General features: G+C 39.2%; 1 protein-coding gene across 1 annotated transcript; it reads right to left on the minus strand.

The window, feature by feature from the left end:
- Positions 1-51: 51 nt before the first annotated feature.
- gnl2 (G protein nucleolar 2) lies at positions 52-9,485 on the minus strand. Its single transcript, XM_074684303.1, has 16 exons — positions 9,231-9,485; positions 8,794-8,878; positions 8,477-8,571; positions 6,909-7,048; positions 5,260-5,444; positions 5,058-5,124; positions 4,800-4,958; positions 4,573-4,686; positions 3,550-3,678; positions 2,776-2,880; positions 2,237-2,395; positions 1,783-1,890; positions 1,203-1,678; positions 909-991; positions 617-690; positions 52-460 (listed from the first exon to the last, which is right to left on the minus strand). The coding sequence occupies exons 1-16, from the start codon at positions 9,292-9,294 to the stop codon at positions 317-319; spliced, it is 2,187 nt and encodes a 728-aa protein (XP_074540404.1). The 5' UTR covers positions 9,295-9,485; the 3' UTR covers positions 52-316.
- Positions 9,486-15,964: the final 6,479 nt, after the last annotated feature.

A 15,964-nucleotide genomic window follows, 5' to 3' on the forward strand; every position in this document is an offset into this window, starting at 1 on the left:
ATAAGTACAGTTCAAATAATTCCTGTACAATTCTCTTGAACATCAAGAGAGCATGACATCTGTTGCCTGATGAATGAAATGTCATTCAAACACAGTTCTTGGTTGAAGGGATAAGAAAGTGGAAGAAGCAAAAGTTACAGTGATTTCACCGAGTCACTTCAGTTTAGGATAAGGCATCAAGTTTCTACTTGACAAACCCATTTTACTCAACTGTGAGAGTTTCATCTTCTTTTAACTTTCTATTTTCCTGAAAAACAGCCTGTTTGGCTCATTTAAATAAAAACTCATCACATTTGTTGCCCTCTTATGTATCTGTCTAGTGCTTTGATCTTTTAGCCTTATGCCCCTCTGTAGTTGAAGCCGGGGCTTTTCTGTTCTTGTTTTTGTTTTTAACGTTGTGGGTGTCGTAATAGCGTGCGCCGACTTTCTTCACTTTCTGAGCACGGTCCATCGATCTTTTCTGTGAAGGTAGATGCAGAGAAACAGAGACAACGACAAATTCTTCAGAACATTTCATTTTTTGACCAGTTTCACTTGAGTTTGTGAAAAAGATATTTATCTGTGGTGCTGAGGCAGAGCGATCTGTTTGACGTCAGAGAGAACAAACACTGCATACCTGCTTGGAAGTCATTCTGTGCGTCTGCGTGGACTCTTCGTCATCCTGGGCTCTCCTCTTCCTCTGGTTTGCAGCTGGAGTCAAACAAAGATTAACAGATCCAGTATCAGTGCCTGGCTGCATCTGAGTCAATCTGACCCAGTTATACAACTTCAAGTATTTGTTTCAAACTTCGGAAAATGCATCATCATACCAGTAAAATGTGTGTGTGTTTTGAAGATTTACTTCGGAGAAATGGTGTAATATTTTTGTTACAGATAATCCCTACAGTCTGAACAAACATGTTTACCACCTTTCTTCTTTGCTTGTTTAGCTGCTGCCGCTTGTTTAGCCCTCATGTCTGTGAACACTTTGTCGGAGAGTGCCTTAGGTATCCTGTGAGAAAAGAAGAGCGCGCTATTACTCATGAAGCAAAGATCTGAAACTTGTTGCTGCTGGAATGAACAGAGGTTAAATTAACTTACACTTTCAGAGGCAAAGACAAACATTACCTCTAGTTTTTGGCTGAATTTTGACAAAAAGAGAGAATTGGAACAGAGCACAAAACAAAGAACTATGAGTTAGGTTTGGGTGTGAGCAAACGAACCGGATTTCAGAGAAGCGCTTGGATTTGGCTCGATCCAGGAACTGCTTGTACTTGGCGATCTTTGCATCTAGCTCCTTAACCACCTCGCGTGAGCTCTTGTTGCTATTAGCCTTTACAGTCTGAGCCGTTGTGGGCTCGGCGCTCTCTGTCTCTACACCAGCTGGTTCAGCATTGGTCCCATCTTCTTCCCCCTGGTTTTCTTCTTCCTCACTGTCCTCCTCTTCATCAGAGCCAGAGAAATCAGCCATATCCAGGTCAGGCATCTCAACAGGAACCAAGTCTTCCTCGCTGAACTCAGGTGCCACATTGATTTTGCCGAAGTTCTGGCGTACATTAGACAGAATCTTCTGTACTCGTTCTTTCTGTTTCTGCTGATGCTGATGCTCCTCTGAGGGGGCGTCTTGACTGTCGAGCTGTTCCTCCTGGACATTCTCAACTACATCCTCGGGTCCTTTGACCGCCAAAAGCTCCTTTTCCTGGAAACATGGCAGTTACAAAAAGAAGGTTAACACACAGGACACAACTTGTTAGGGAAAGAAGAAACAAAATGACATAGGTGTTGAGTTCAGCAAGCTCTTACATCTTGATCTCCTTCAGGTCCAGGAGGTTTGACAAAGAAGGGGATACGTCCTCTCTGCCAGTCATTCAGCACCATTTTGGAGACTGTGGAGAGATCCGGTTCACCGCCCTAAAGAAAATTGAAGACATTATTTAACCATTGTTTAACCAGGAAGGTCCCGTTGAGATTAGGAACCTCCTTTTCAAGGTAGTCCTGGCCAAGAGGCAGCAAAGTTACACAGTAAAATTATGGCGATTTACAATCAAAGTTAATATTATGAAAAACAGGTACATTTTGAGGAGGCTGTCTCAAGTGCTCTCAGTCTGTATTTAAATGCATTGTTCAAGCTTGGCATTTAAAACTGGCTGTATTACTGTCTGGTTAGTGGGACACAATATGAATTTCTTGGGAGAAATGTTAGCTTTTAAGAGCTGTTGGTAAAGGTTTATTTAAAAAAAAAGACAGACATCCAGACCTTCAGAAGTTTTCCAGTACGTAAGGCCAGCTTCTCCAGAAAGTCTTCAGCATTGTTCCACGAGGGAATGCGGTAGGTTTTCTGAATATACTCTGGCTTAGCCCGCTCCAGTACGGCCCCGATGTGTTCCTCTGGGTTTTTGATCTTCTCCACTTGAACCTTAAAAAGGAAGGTGAAGAAAGAGGCGTGCAAATTAAAACATGAACCTGAAACCTTTCAGTTACGGAGACTGCATGGCCTAAGTGTTAAACCTAAAATCTGGGGTAAATGATCCTGAGGATTAGAACCAGAGCTGATCAAGGCATTTTTTAAAGAGTCGTCTGTTAGCTGAAGGAATCCTTTCATCATTTTGTATAAGATACTTGAGCTGTCAAAAATGCCACATTAACAGTTGGTGGATTATCCTGAATTACTTCTGCTTCTTTCAGCGCAGATGAACTGTTATTCACCTCCAGCATATTGGGGCGAGAGTAGAGATATGCAGAGCCCAAAGGCAGACAAAAACTTAAAACAAGACAGAAAAAGGGAGAAAGACTTACCACTCCTTTTAGGACAATATCAGTTTCACTGTCTTCTGAAGGGTAGACGACACCAGGACAGTCGATGAGGAAGATGCGCCTCATCAGGGTGATGTACTGCCACACCTGTCAGAGAAAAGAGACCATTACCAGCTGGAGTCAAACAGCAAAGTTAAACTCTCAACACCCAAGGAAAAATCTGTGATAACTTCTTTGCAAACATCTTTTCCCTTCCACAACCGTTTCACTGAGCAGAGATCATAATGTGGTTCCTCACGCAAACATTAACGTACATCTTCCTCACAAAGGAGGGGAAAAGGTCAAAGTGGACCCTTAGACTGCGAGCTTGTTTGGCACTTCTCAGGTCAAGACAAGTAAAGTTAACAAAAAAAATAGGGCACTGGCACCAAGCCCACCAGATTCACTGGCAAGTTGTGCAAAAAAACAAAACAAAAGGTCTCTGCTCTCTTGGTGGGTGCGGAAAAGAACTATATTTTCCCTCTTTCCCCTTGACCCTCCTGTGGACATTTTGGGTTTTTCGACCAGCTTCCAGACCGGATAAACGGCCATAGAGAGGAAATGAAAGATAAAACTGGTTGTTTTTCTTTCTCTCTGCCAAGTCTCCACCTGAGATTATCACTTACATAGCTTGAAATACCTTTGTTGCGGTAGCTATAAGCTGTTATGAAATCAAAATGAGGAACTCCTGTATTTATCTTTCTGTTCTTCTTGACTCAGTTGCCTTTCAGTAGTTCAAATTAAGTTTGTACTGCAGAGAGTACACTTGGCCCTTACCTTTGTTTCTCCAGCCAGGGGTGCCACATTGCAGACCTTTTTAGACCGCAGCGTGTTGATCACTGAGCTCTTTCCTACATTAGGATAGCCAATGAATCCCACACTTATCTGTTTCTTGTCTGTGTGGAGCTGTGGAAGAACAAAAAATTGATTCAGAGAGTCAGTCTGTTGTCAGTTCACAGAGGTAATTTTAGACGAGGCTCTGTTTTCATCTGCAGTAAAATGCAAACTTGTCTTCATTCCAAACTTCACTGTAGCTGTTCAAAACACATACCAAAGCATATCTTTAAAGGAACATTTGGACTTGACCAAAATTATTGAGAGGATCTACAGCTTTAAATGTAAGAATAAAGCCCTCTGTTCTTCATTCTGGCCCCTGATGGGCTGTTTTTGGAACAGTATCTTTTTTCGTCTTGTTATCTCCAGACTTTGTGAACGTAGTCCAACAGAGAAAAACTTTACAAGGGAAAACAAAGTTCTTGTGTCTCTCATATAAAAGCCTCTTTAAATCAAAATATTAACTATAACAAGAACATTTTATTTGAATATCAAACCGTTTCAATTTTTAACCTCTTGGATCTTTTACGTATCCGCTTTTATAAACACGCTACATTCCCAAGCAACAACGCAACCTTGCGTGTTAAAGTTTGGAAGTTCAGATAAGAACTTTCAACAAAGTAAAGGTACATTTGTGTCATACTGGCTTTATCATCCTCAAGTATAGCATGGAGCATACATTTCTCATTTTTACGTCAAATTTCTTCCAGCAGTTTGTCATCTTTGCTGTAATCAATCATTTTCAGATTGGGCGAAAGAATTAGGACTTAAGGGAACTAAACTCAAAGTGACAAAATCATTTTCCCATGAATAAAACGCTAATCTTGTTACACAAGAAACAGTATGATAATGAATAATATCCCTGAGCTTAAATTGAAAAGCTAACTATCCAGGCAAAACTCTTCAATATCTGGAGTTGTTGCTGGATAAAGAAGTGGTGTAAGTGAAATACACGCATGTGCATACCTTGCCAAACTGCCTTAGAAGCTGGATGAGGGAGCCCTTCCCAAAAGAGTTGGTGAGGCTGGCATGGAAAGCCAATGTGGGGTATTCATGGGACAAAACAGCAACCCACCGTTTCTGATTCAATACGAAAAAAAGAGGAAAAAAAGAAGGCATACAGTTGACATGAACACAAAGCCAAATGCAGTCACTGCGAGTCAAATCTGATGAAAATATTGTAGATGTTTTACCGTGACCCAGGTGGGGATGAGATCACACTTATTGAGAACAAATATCAGATGTTTCCAAGGTTTCTCTTTCTTCATATACGTCTCTATGCTCTTGGAGCGTGTGCCCATGGGATCCCGAGCATCCAGCACTTGGATGATGACATCAGATGAATCAATTACCTATAAATGTAAACAGTCAGGTTTGCAGAGGACCCTGAAGCACTCAAAGTACCAATGTTCCCACAGTAAACAGCACAGAGACGGGGGAAAATAATGTACCTTGTAAAGCTCTCCCCAGATCCTCTTTGACTGACCCTTTTTGAAGATTTCCTCACGAACTTCCTCCCTGTTTGAAGATTTGATCATAGTTAATTGAGAAGCTTCAGGTTTCAACCTTTATATCAGAAAAGTCAGTGACCTGGTGTCTGGCAAACAAGTGGATCCACTAAGATATATAAATAATAAAATCTGAAGGTCTTACCGGACCCCAGTGTCCTCAGTCACCAGATCTGTGTCTTTGTCTGCGTTGTAGGTCATGGCTGAGGCCTCAGCTTGTTCGATGAGATCCTTCATGTCTCCTGCGATTAGACTCGGCCTCTTTCTCTGAGCCTTTGGCCCAAACGTTGTCTCAAAACCCTCCGTGTCTAAAATGTGGACTTTAGAATTCTGCAGGACAAGAGACAAAAAGAAGATGAGTCTTAAATCTCTTTCTGTACTTTTCAAATTCAAATGTTTTTAATCATTTGATCAATAGTCAGACATGTTTTAATGTTGTATTCCGCCAAGATAAAGGAGCTATGGTTTCTGGAAGCTTCCCCCACCCCCTAAGTCTTGTTGAACATTTTTTCCCTTAAAAGCCAAGGTTTAAGTTCACAATTTAAGAGAAATATTGAAATACTACAGCAAAACACAACCTTTGGTTATTATTCTTTTCCTGTTAAACAGTAGTTTTCACTGATGTCAAGCTAAGGCCAAAAATGCAATGCCAATTTTGCATAATGGCTGGCAGCATTAACATTTAACAGATAACAGGCTGTTTAACCAATTCTAATACACTCAGCGGGTACAGTCCTTCTAGGGGCCTCAAACATTATTATAAAACAGCTTCATACAGTAAACAGAACACCCAAATATGCAACAAAGACGCCAATAAAACAGCCAAGTTCATGCCAGGGCTGATTAAATGTTCCAATGAAGTTAAATCACAAACCATATCTTTATTAGAACATTGCTATGAGAGGACTGGGGACCAAAAGTTTATAAGGTTTGTCGGAAACAGGGCTGTTGAAGGCTTTATGTCGCCAAGATTCTCCACAGAGCTCCCTGGTTCTTTGAAAAAGCCTTCCTCAGACCGGACCACAAACTCTGGTTAGATTCGAGCTTTGTTGGAGAAAAACAACCAACCCTCTTCTCATTCAACAGCCAGACTTTCAGACGGAGGAGCACTTAGAAAGTGGCTTTAAAAGAACTTCAAGGTCATGGATGAGCCTTAAGCCTATTAGCAAAGAATGCAGATAAAATAAAACCATGCTGCTGACATAACCTTATCCTATACATAAGAAGATAGTGATTGCAATATAACACAGGATTTTCAAGCAACCTCCCTGTCAATGATTAAGTATATAAACTGAAAAAAAAAAGAATTTGTTCTTTAGCCCTCTCAAATCAGAGAAAGATTTCAACTCCCTGAGGAAAAAAACAGACTCAATGATATATTTCAAAAGAACATGAAGAACTGGATCCTTTTGAATCTACGTTGGTTATGAGGTGAAGAAATCAAAGTCTAACGGAGTGCCAAGTACAAAGCCAGCACACTCAGGGTCATGGAGGGCCAACGTGAAGATTGAATGAGGATTAAAGTAGAGCCTCATGTTTGATTCACCTCATAAAATCCAGAACGACAGGCTACTGAGTAAAAATCGAGCATTAGGCAATGTCGTTATCCGTACTACATCAGAACCAAATAAAATGATTTATATGCATTCGATAAGACACATACAAGTATACGAGGTGGAGTCTCAAACCGGTAAGACATGAACACACTTCCCTGGAGACGGTTCATACAAACAGCAAAGACCTGAAAATACAGATCACTTCACTGTCACACTACAATTAAACTGATATACTCACATGGGCTTTGACTCTATCATGCAGGAGGGACATGGGAAGTTTACTCTGTCTCATCACTACACGATACGGATCCTTCTGCACTGCTCCCATCTCTTCCTGGAACTTCTGGAGGGACGACTGCTTGATTACACGGGTATTTGCTGGAATACAAATGGACAAAATATGCCCTTGTAAACTTGTTAGGTTTAGATATCAGTTTGTTGATCTAATTTCTAACCAACTTTCTTTCCAGCTTCTCACTTACTCTCTTGTTCCCATCCCAATGTTACATCAGGACGAAAGTGTTAAAGAATGTCAAATTACAGTCCCATTATCTCTATTAGATAAGATCCATAAACGTGGCCTACAGCTTTAACAGCTCAGATTTTTCTTTGTTTTGCTTTGACGCAGAAAATAATGTAATGAGACCTGTTGTCTTTGCAGCAAATTTTTGAAGAAGCAATGTGTGCATTTTTTGATTCAATCTTTTTAATATGCACGTGTCTCATAGTAGTATGAGACACAGCAGAAGCAGAACAAACGACAGAAATGACATCGTCTGTTATCATAAGTCCTTTTTAGTTGAAGTTTTGATGTTTAAGTCAGAATTAAAGGGGCTGTGAGGAGTTTCTAAGTGACCTTACAAAAGTCTCCCTCCTAGATACATGCCTGATTGTAGTCCAAGCAGTGTAGTAAGGTTCACTTGGAAATGAGATTATCAGCACCAATATTACAGGTTATTTCAAAATGCTACTTCTTAGCATCCCGATCAGGTGGAGCAGGACAGGATTGATTTACTGGGCGACTAAGTCTCTACTACCTCTTTTCCACCAGTGCTCGTTTGGTGCTGGTGCTAGTGACAGTGCCAGTGCTTAGTTGGTTCAAATCACATTTTTTCTCATCATCGGCAAAGAGCTGAGTTGGGGCCATGTCATTGCGTAATCATAAAATGTAAGTACCTCACTGCATACATAACCAGGCAGCATCGGCGACGAACGAATGGGGCAGGAGACGGCAACTAAGTTGGCGCTGTGAGCGCTTACAACTACGCTAAGATTTGTTTTTTATTACTTGTTTCCAACCTTCTGCTGCACGGAGTGTGCTCGTCCCTCTTTCTCTTCTATGTGTGTGCGCACATGCATGTTTTTTCATGTCTGTAAAGGGGGCGGATCTCTGCCATGCACAATACAGAGCAGGAAATATGAATGCAGGAACATGAGGCAAAAAAGGGCACCTCATCATGTAAATAATTTAAATAACATAGGGCTGTTTAGTCTGTTTATTCAAGTTGTCTATAAGAGACAATGCATGGCTGCTTCACTTTCTCCTCCAGTTAAAGTTATGAATGAGTAAACGCCAACAAAAAAGACTCAGCAGTTTACCTTTCTAAGAAGGATAAATAACATAAGGCAATTCCGTCTATTTAATAAAATAACAAGATACAGACCAGCGTGTTGTATCTACAAAAAGTTGTCTTTTCCTATGTGAAAGTATACAAAGCAAAAAGAAAAATAATAAGATTCTTTTAAAAGAATAAATAATGAGACAAATAAATAATAAGTTAGAAGCCAGGAAAAAAGTGCACTTACTAAACCACTTGATGTTGGGTTCTACTCTGGCCACAGTTCCTGGAGCCACGGTAGACTGAAACTGTAATGGTTTGATGACTTTTCCTCGATTATTACTGAGGAAAGAACACCAGTGTCAGTGAGAAAGCAGTGACTATTATTGCATACCACTGATCTCGAGGAACAAAATATCAGTATTGCAAGCATATGTTTCAATTTTAATCATGATAGGTAATGAATCTAGAAAAGAAACATGGAAGTATTCACACCTCACATTATTCACAATTCTCTCTGTGCAGCAGCTTTCAAGATCATTCCAAAACAGTGCCATCACTTACCATCTCTGCTTCTGTCTGTACATATTCAGACGCTTGATTGTGGCTCTGTCCCTCATGTTGTTTCCTCCAGCCCCTTTAGGTCGGTCTATAAAGTACATGAAACAGTTTACTTAAAATCCAAGAAGCGGTTCCCAAATTTAAGGAGTTGGTCTGACATAATTCATTTAAACAGCCATATTTGGCGAGGAACTGTCACATTTAACAGATCAGAATTCGTGTTTCCACCTAGACATCCACCAGAGTTATGTTTTGATTAAAGTCATACAGCTTTCATTATGACACTTAGTTCATTCGATGTTAGTGGCTGGTAAAATCCAGAACTTATTAACGTAAAAAAAAAAATCCACAAGTGTCGCTTTCGGAGAATAAGAGTAACTGGCGTGCAGCAGTTAGCATTAGCTGTAAACAAACGTAGTTGCTAATGGGAGTTAGCTTACCGGGGTTGCTGCTGGACGTTGAGGGGTTTATGGAGCTTTTCCCCTTGAAACGAGGCTTCACCATTTTGATATCTTAGTTGGCAAAGCCTTCACTAGTTGAAAAGTAAAAAATGACACCGTACAGTGTCTTGAGGCTGGGGTTTAGTCGATGTTTCTCCCCTTTAGCACTCAACTGCTCACCGCACACGTGTTGATACGGTGAAACAGGAAGAACGTCACCACAAGAGCGAGAACAACATCAACCAATCAGAGCAAGGAGCCGAACCTGAGGTTGGTGAGAGGATAGTGGGAGCGAAACTCCCGAATTTTTATGAGAAATTTACCGTTTTTTTGTGTCAAAGTGATGAAAAAAGTCGATGAAACAAAAAAATTATTATACAGAGGTGAAAATATTAAGTGTAACTCGCAAACAGTTCGGAATAATTATCAGCAATAGGGTGAATGCAGGTAAGCTATAGCACATCAACAGCATACATTTTGGAATTACGCAACGTGTCCACTATGTTCATATGAAGACATTAGTACTTCATCAATTCTTAAGATCCTTACTGATAAAAAAGTTGTTAAACAAAGTGTTTCTTCCCTGGCCTTCGCCAATCCTATGTTTCTTTCCTTCAAATTTTCCCTTGATTTTCCACTTTTGTTTGAATTGCCATTAGATTAGGCATTAATGTCACTGAACCAAGGTTAGACAAAGTGATCAAGGGGCAGACAAAAGACTAAATACTGCCACTAACATTTAGTTATTAATATTCCTTTGGAATAATTTGTTATGTCATGTCATGTCATGTTCCAATGCTGATCCTGGTCCAGGTCATAGGGGGAGCAATGCCATCAGTAAGGACCAGTGGCCACTTCCACCAGCTCCTCTGAGCTGAGCTGAGAAGATACCAAGGCGTTCCCAGGCCAGTCGAGATATATAATCTCTCCACCCTGAGCCTACCCCAGCCTCTCCTCCCAGCTGGACATGGCCGAACCCCCCACTCAAATCTTAAGGTACACTTACATTTTAAATAGTCAGGTAAAAATATTTGGAGGATTAGCTGAACAAATTGTAAGGTTAGCATGGGGAATTAGCTTGTAATTAAAGTCTGTTCATAAATCATTAAATTCTCACAATATGTACTTCTGAATAAATTGTCTGCATCTCTGTCGAACTGTGTTTATAAAGATGTCAAGGTATTCTGTTTAAAGACTATATGGATACATTAGTGATTACGTTCATTATATCATAATGTAAATAGTGTCCAAAATTACCTAAAACATGCTATCCCAAATTGCCATGCCATGTTTGATCATTTAGGACACCAAGAAAATAGCCTTATTTATAAAACATAAACACACCTTAATTTTTAAAGTTTATTTTATTATTTTTTATTTTATTTTACATTTAAACAGCATTCATAACTGTAATCATTTTGACTAGGATACAGAATGAATCCAAAATGTATGCTCTTGTATTGAAACCAAGACAATACATGTTATTTCTCTTACCTTGTATTTTTTTTTTAGGTCAGCTTCCAGTATGACGTTGGCTGTGCCCTCCTGTGTGATGCAGCACCATTTTCATCATCTGATTTCGGTCACCTTCTTCCAGAGTAAGTTCTCTACGTTAACTGCTTTAGATTTTACCTTCAAAAGCAGAAACACTGGACTGTTTACAAATATTTTCTCAATTTACCTGATGTCCAAACTTACTTGAATCCACCCTATTTGAAATCACGTAACTTTCACATCCAAATCCTTGAAGAAATTGTGATTTTTTTTAGCAGAAACTGCAGCTCAGTTTTAAGTCTTTCTGCAAATGGAGTGCTGCTATATTCTGTCTCTCCCAGAAGAGGGTGCAACACAGTTTCTGTCTGGGTAATATCTAAGAGCCAGGCTCAACACACAAGGTCTGTGATGCTGGTTAGGGCTTTTTATTATCTGATTGACTGCTGTCTGCAGTTTGATTATTTGTGAATAACAGCCTGGCCAAAGGTGGCATGAGATCTGGAAAAGAAAAGTGGTGTGGAGCGAGTTCAAAGTGGCCTTGAGGTTGTTGGTCTTAAATAGGTACAAAACAATCTCAATCTTGGCAATGTCTGGGATTTGGGGATTTTGGAAATAGTAGAGCCATGAGTCTAAGTTTCTTGAATCTAGTTTTAGGTCTCAAGACTTCTTTTTCTGGGAGCCGTTAAGTAATAGGTTTTCTGGTATTTTCCACAATTATGAGGCCATAAAAGCCGGGTCAAAGCCTTCTTCCCATCTTTTGGGATGCAGGTTTAGTAGGGTAATAATAAAAAACCCTTTTAATTAATTGTTCTCAAAGCACCCAGAATAAAATTTTAGTGCTCTCTTTGAGGAAATACACAAGACTGTCGAAGTCACTCTGCTGCTGATATTAAACATGTGGTTGAGCTGAGTTAGGTTAAGAAGAGTTCTTGAAGCTTCATTCTTGCTGGGTTTGCATGAGAAAAAAAACTTCCAACAGGAGAATATTATTATTACTTAATGCACAACTGATGCAGATCTCTTTGATAATAGAGTGTTTGAAGGCAGTTTGTCTGGTTGTGATGCTGCTGCTCTAACATTGTGCTGTATGTAACACAAGTGTGGCTCAGGTCCAAGGTGGACAAGTTCACAGAGACTGTGCGGGAGAGGTGCCATCCAGCTTTCAGTTTATACAACATGGAAACCAAGGAATGCTCTCTGTCCAGTTTGATACACATGAAACTGGAGCTGGTTACATCAGCGATCAACTTTAATAAGTTATTTTTTAAATCACAAAGTCAAATCCCCCCCTTTAAACTGAAATCAAAGCAGGAGCAGAGGAAGCAAAAATGAGCTGTTTGGGATTGATGTAAACATTTCCTCTGATTTAAAATCCACACTCTACATAAAGTCTCTCTTACAAAGCATATTTATGCATTGGAATGAATAACAAACACTGTAAAGTCCTTTTAACTAAAGCCATCTTTAACCTAAATCAAATTTTGCAACTGTACTTACAAATCTGAAACATCTGTTCCCAAATATAATCTGACGTAACTTAAATTTCCACGTGTAGCAGCTGTTTTTCAACGTTTTTTGCTCCTTTTGTACTCAATAAATTATAACCTGTGAATGTTGTTACTTTGAATCCAGCACAATTTTTATGAGAGTTTGTTTTAAACATTTGTTTTTTGACTGGTCCAGTTATAAAGACAGAATTTGTTGTTGCCCTGAGAAAATCGTTTCTGTTCATAAAAAGCCACCCTTTCAACTCTCAGTCATTCTTTCATCAGAAAGAATGTAGCTTATATTTTTTTCTGTCCTCTTGCCTTTATCCAGTCATCCTACATTTCACAGCTGCAAAACAAGCTGGATGATCTTCTTTGAAACAAGCAGTTTGCCGATACTCTGACATCAAGCAGAAAACAAATTCATTGTCAGGCATAAGTTGACTTTTGCATGCAGGAATGTAACAAGACAAGGGCAGACGATCCATTTACCAGCTATGACAGAGTGACCACAATTTATGATTGATGCCTCTGCAGTGAAGAAAACACCAGAGTTAAGCTACAAGCAATTCTGAACCAATAAAACTCTTGACAGGGTACATGTGCAGCTTAAACATGATAAAATGATAATTTAGTTGCCAAGAAGTAGAAGAAAAAGAAAATCCAATATTTTAGAAATATTACAATGCTTGCTGGAACATTATTACTTCTGCACTCACGCAGGTTATTCACATTGACTCAGCAGGTGGCTTCTCTGTTCTGTTCTCTGACAGAAATACACTGAAAAACAGCTTTGAATTGAAACACAGCAATGAAATCCAACTCCAGGAAGCAGTCTTATACGTCACAAAACACAATTTATCATGCTCTCCATTTTATAGACCAATATAACTGGAAAAGATTGAATAATAAGGAGCTTCGTGTTTTTTGGCCTTCCATCACAGTGTTTGAGTGAGAACACTCAAGAGATGATGTAAAAAATTTCCATTTAGAGCCTCTAATGTTTGGTCATAAAGCTGAAGAGCTTGGAAGGTAGAGTTTGTTTTTCTGTCTCACTTTGGGGTGTTAGAGTCAAAGCATCCACCTTTTTAGGATGATAGTCATTCAGTTACACAGTTTCTGCTGTTTGGTTCATGAAAGTTATGATGTAGAATTTTGATTAATGAAAATATCTTCTCTGAGATACATTTTCTTACCTCAGGAACAGTGTTTATTTTAATCCCAAAATATGTTTCCAGAATACAAACCTAGTAAAAAGAATCTGGTAAATAAAAAATGTATATTATGTCTTTAGCAGAGATAACTTCAGTGGAGAGCAATGAGAATCATAACTAACAAGTTTACAGCTTGCTGTAAAACCCCAGCTACTGAAGTTATAGGGTACATGGAGTCATTAAAAATAGATTTTAGCTTTTTTTTCTCGCTTAGGCTCTAATAACTGTGGCAGGAATTTAAAGGATTTACCCAAAAGCCTTTTACACACTTTGTATTTGTTATTCTTTTGGTGAGATTTCAGGTAAGGGACAACACTTTTTCTCTGAATACAACACACAGTAAGACAGGGATAAGAAAAATGGGGTTAGTGTGACGGATGCTGCTCCACGAGTCTGTGGGAGTGCATTCAAACTCTCCGTAACTGCACATGTGAATGTGTGCATTTGTGGATAATATTTCAGCTTGGCTCACATGCTGGGTCTCTGCTTTGAGTCAAATTTGGAACACCAGCTAGATGACAGAGCGCAGCCGTCAGGCAGGCTGACTAAACAAAAAGAGAAAAATTGCGCAAGGCCTAAAGGTCGCTCCTCAGCATCGCCTCGCTGTTAAGATTGTTTGCAGTTGTGAGCTAACGGTTCTGCAGAGCATGCTCCATGGCTTAGCTGCAGAGCTACTGTAGTGCTAAAGGCAGATGGGTACTGTGCTGTCATCACCTATTTCATCAAGTTTTAATGTTTTACAGTTGAACGGAGTGCTTGTGAAGAAAAAGGTTGTCTGTGTTAACAGTTGGGGTGCTACAAGAGCAAACGGTCATGCTGATGGTTTTGTTGGTAGGCACAACCTTGTGTTGAATTTAATGCTACTTTGGCATCATAGCTAACATGTTCAACAAAGTCCAATTTCGTGAAGTGTTTCTGTACAGCTATACAGAGTTTTTCATTATGCTATCTTAGCGCCATGTACCAGTACGCTAAAATTTGCAGAGTAATGCTTATAATCTTGATAAATTATTTATGATTTTACTATTGCATGCCCAATAATTATAGTCATATATGGTGGAGCAACCTACTAGATGTGCCTACTGTGCTAAATATTTTGTGATAAATTTGGACTGCTCTCCTACCTTTAGAGCAGTCAGATACATGAAACTTGCAAAAAATCAGAATTAAACAAGTCTTTTGTCTTGTTTATGTGGAACCTTAGATTTACCTTGCAAGTAAAGACTAATATCCTATGATAATGTGAGATATTTTATGAGTCTTTTTTTTCAGTCATTACAAGCAATCCAAGTCTCATTTTTGGTTTCCAATACCTTAATATCTTATTTTTTCAGACTTGTTGAATGAATATATACTTTCATAGTCTATACTAATATAGACCTTTTTTTTAAAGAAAATGAAAAGAAAAAAAGGATTAAAATGCTGGGATTTGAGTTTTTGTAGTGCATTTCCGCATTTACTTGACTAGGAATCTGGTTGCTTCAAAACATCCCTAGTCTGTTACACATTGACCATTCATCCAATAATTGTTGCAACGTTTGTCCGAAAAAGACAAGAAAATAACAGCCGAAGGCATACAATCGAAGAATCTGTATGGGAATTGTCAGAATCAGGATCCATCATCTTCATTGTTCCTACATAAGATGAATGCCATCCAACCACTAAGATGTTTCAGGCAGGTCCAAGATGATGTATAAACTCACAAGCAGTCCAAGATATCCCTGGAGATATAGGGTTTTGGACTTGAGGTTAAAACATGAAAAGCCATTTTCATTGAATACAACATTTACCACTAAGCCAGGGGGTGTGTCTGTGGTTTTGGGCTCCTTGGAAAACTATCAACTCAGCCCCATCACTTCATTACAGCAAAACTTTTTTTTAAACCCTCCTGTCAATCATGAGCCCTCGCAATCATCCTCACCCAGTTGACAGAAGCCATTGATGTCACAGCAACCCAGCGGAATTTCCCAGATATTAAACAAGTAGCTGTCTAAATTTAGTTCCTGATGGCATTTGAAAATATCAAAGTCCATATTATAAGCTTTACACTTGTGTGTCTGTGATGTCACTTCATCCTATTTCAAAGCAATGTGTGAACAAAAAAAATCAACTTATGGAGCTCCTGTCTTCACCAACACCTCATTTATTTATGGATATACTCTCCCTGCCGTCCAGGAGGGGATTAGTCAGATTTTAAGTTATAAAAAGCAAAAAGGGCAAAATTGAGATGTGAGGACTGTGATTTAGTGGAAAAACCCAGCTGGTGATGAGGTGATGGAATATGATGTTTTTCAAGCAAATGTGTTTTACCAGAGCATAACATCTTCTTGTGTTTATTGTTTTACACAAACTGAAATCTTTTACTTATTTAGTTCATGGTTTGTCATGGCTACAAGTTTCACACCTCATAAATCATGGCATAACCTGTTGGCAAGGGCATTTTGGGAGGTGTTCTCCAAGCCTCTTAATGAATGGTGTTTATGAGGGCTAATCTGTGGCATGTAAACTAACATTTGTGGCCGAGATAAGCCACAATGAG

This window comes from Halichoeres trimaculatus, unplaced genomic scaffold (assembly GCF_033239565.1).
Source record: "Halichoeres trimaculatus isolate MK-OKI-2021-1 unplaced genomic scaffold, fHalTri1.1 fHalTri1_scaffold_12, whole genome shotgun sequence".
NCBI lineage: Eukaryota > Metazoa > Chordata > Actinopteri > Labriformes > Labridae > Halichoeres > Halichoeres trimaculatus.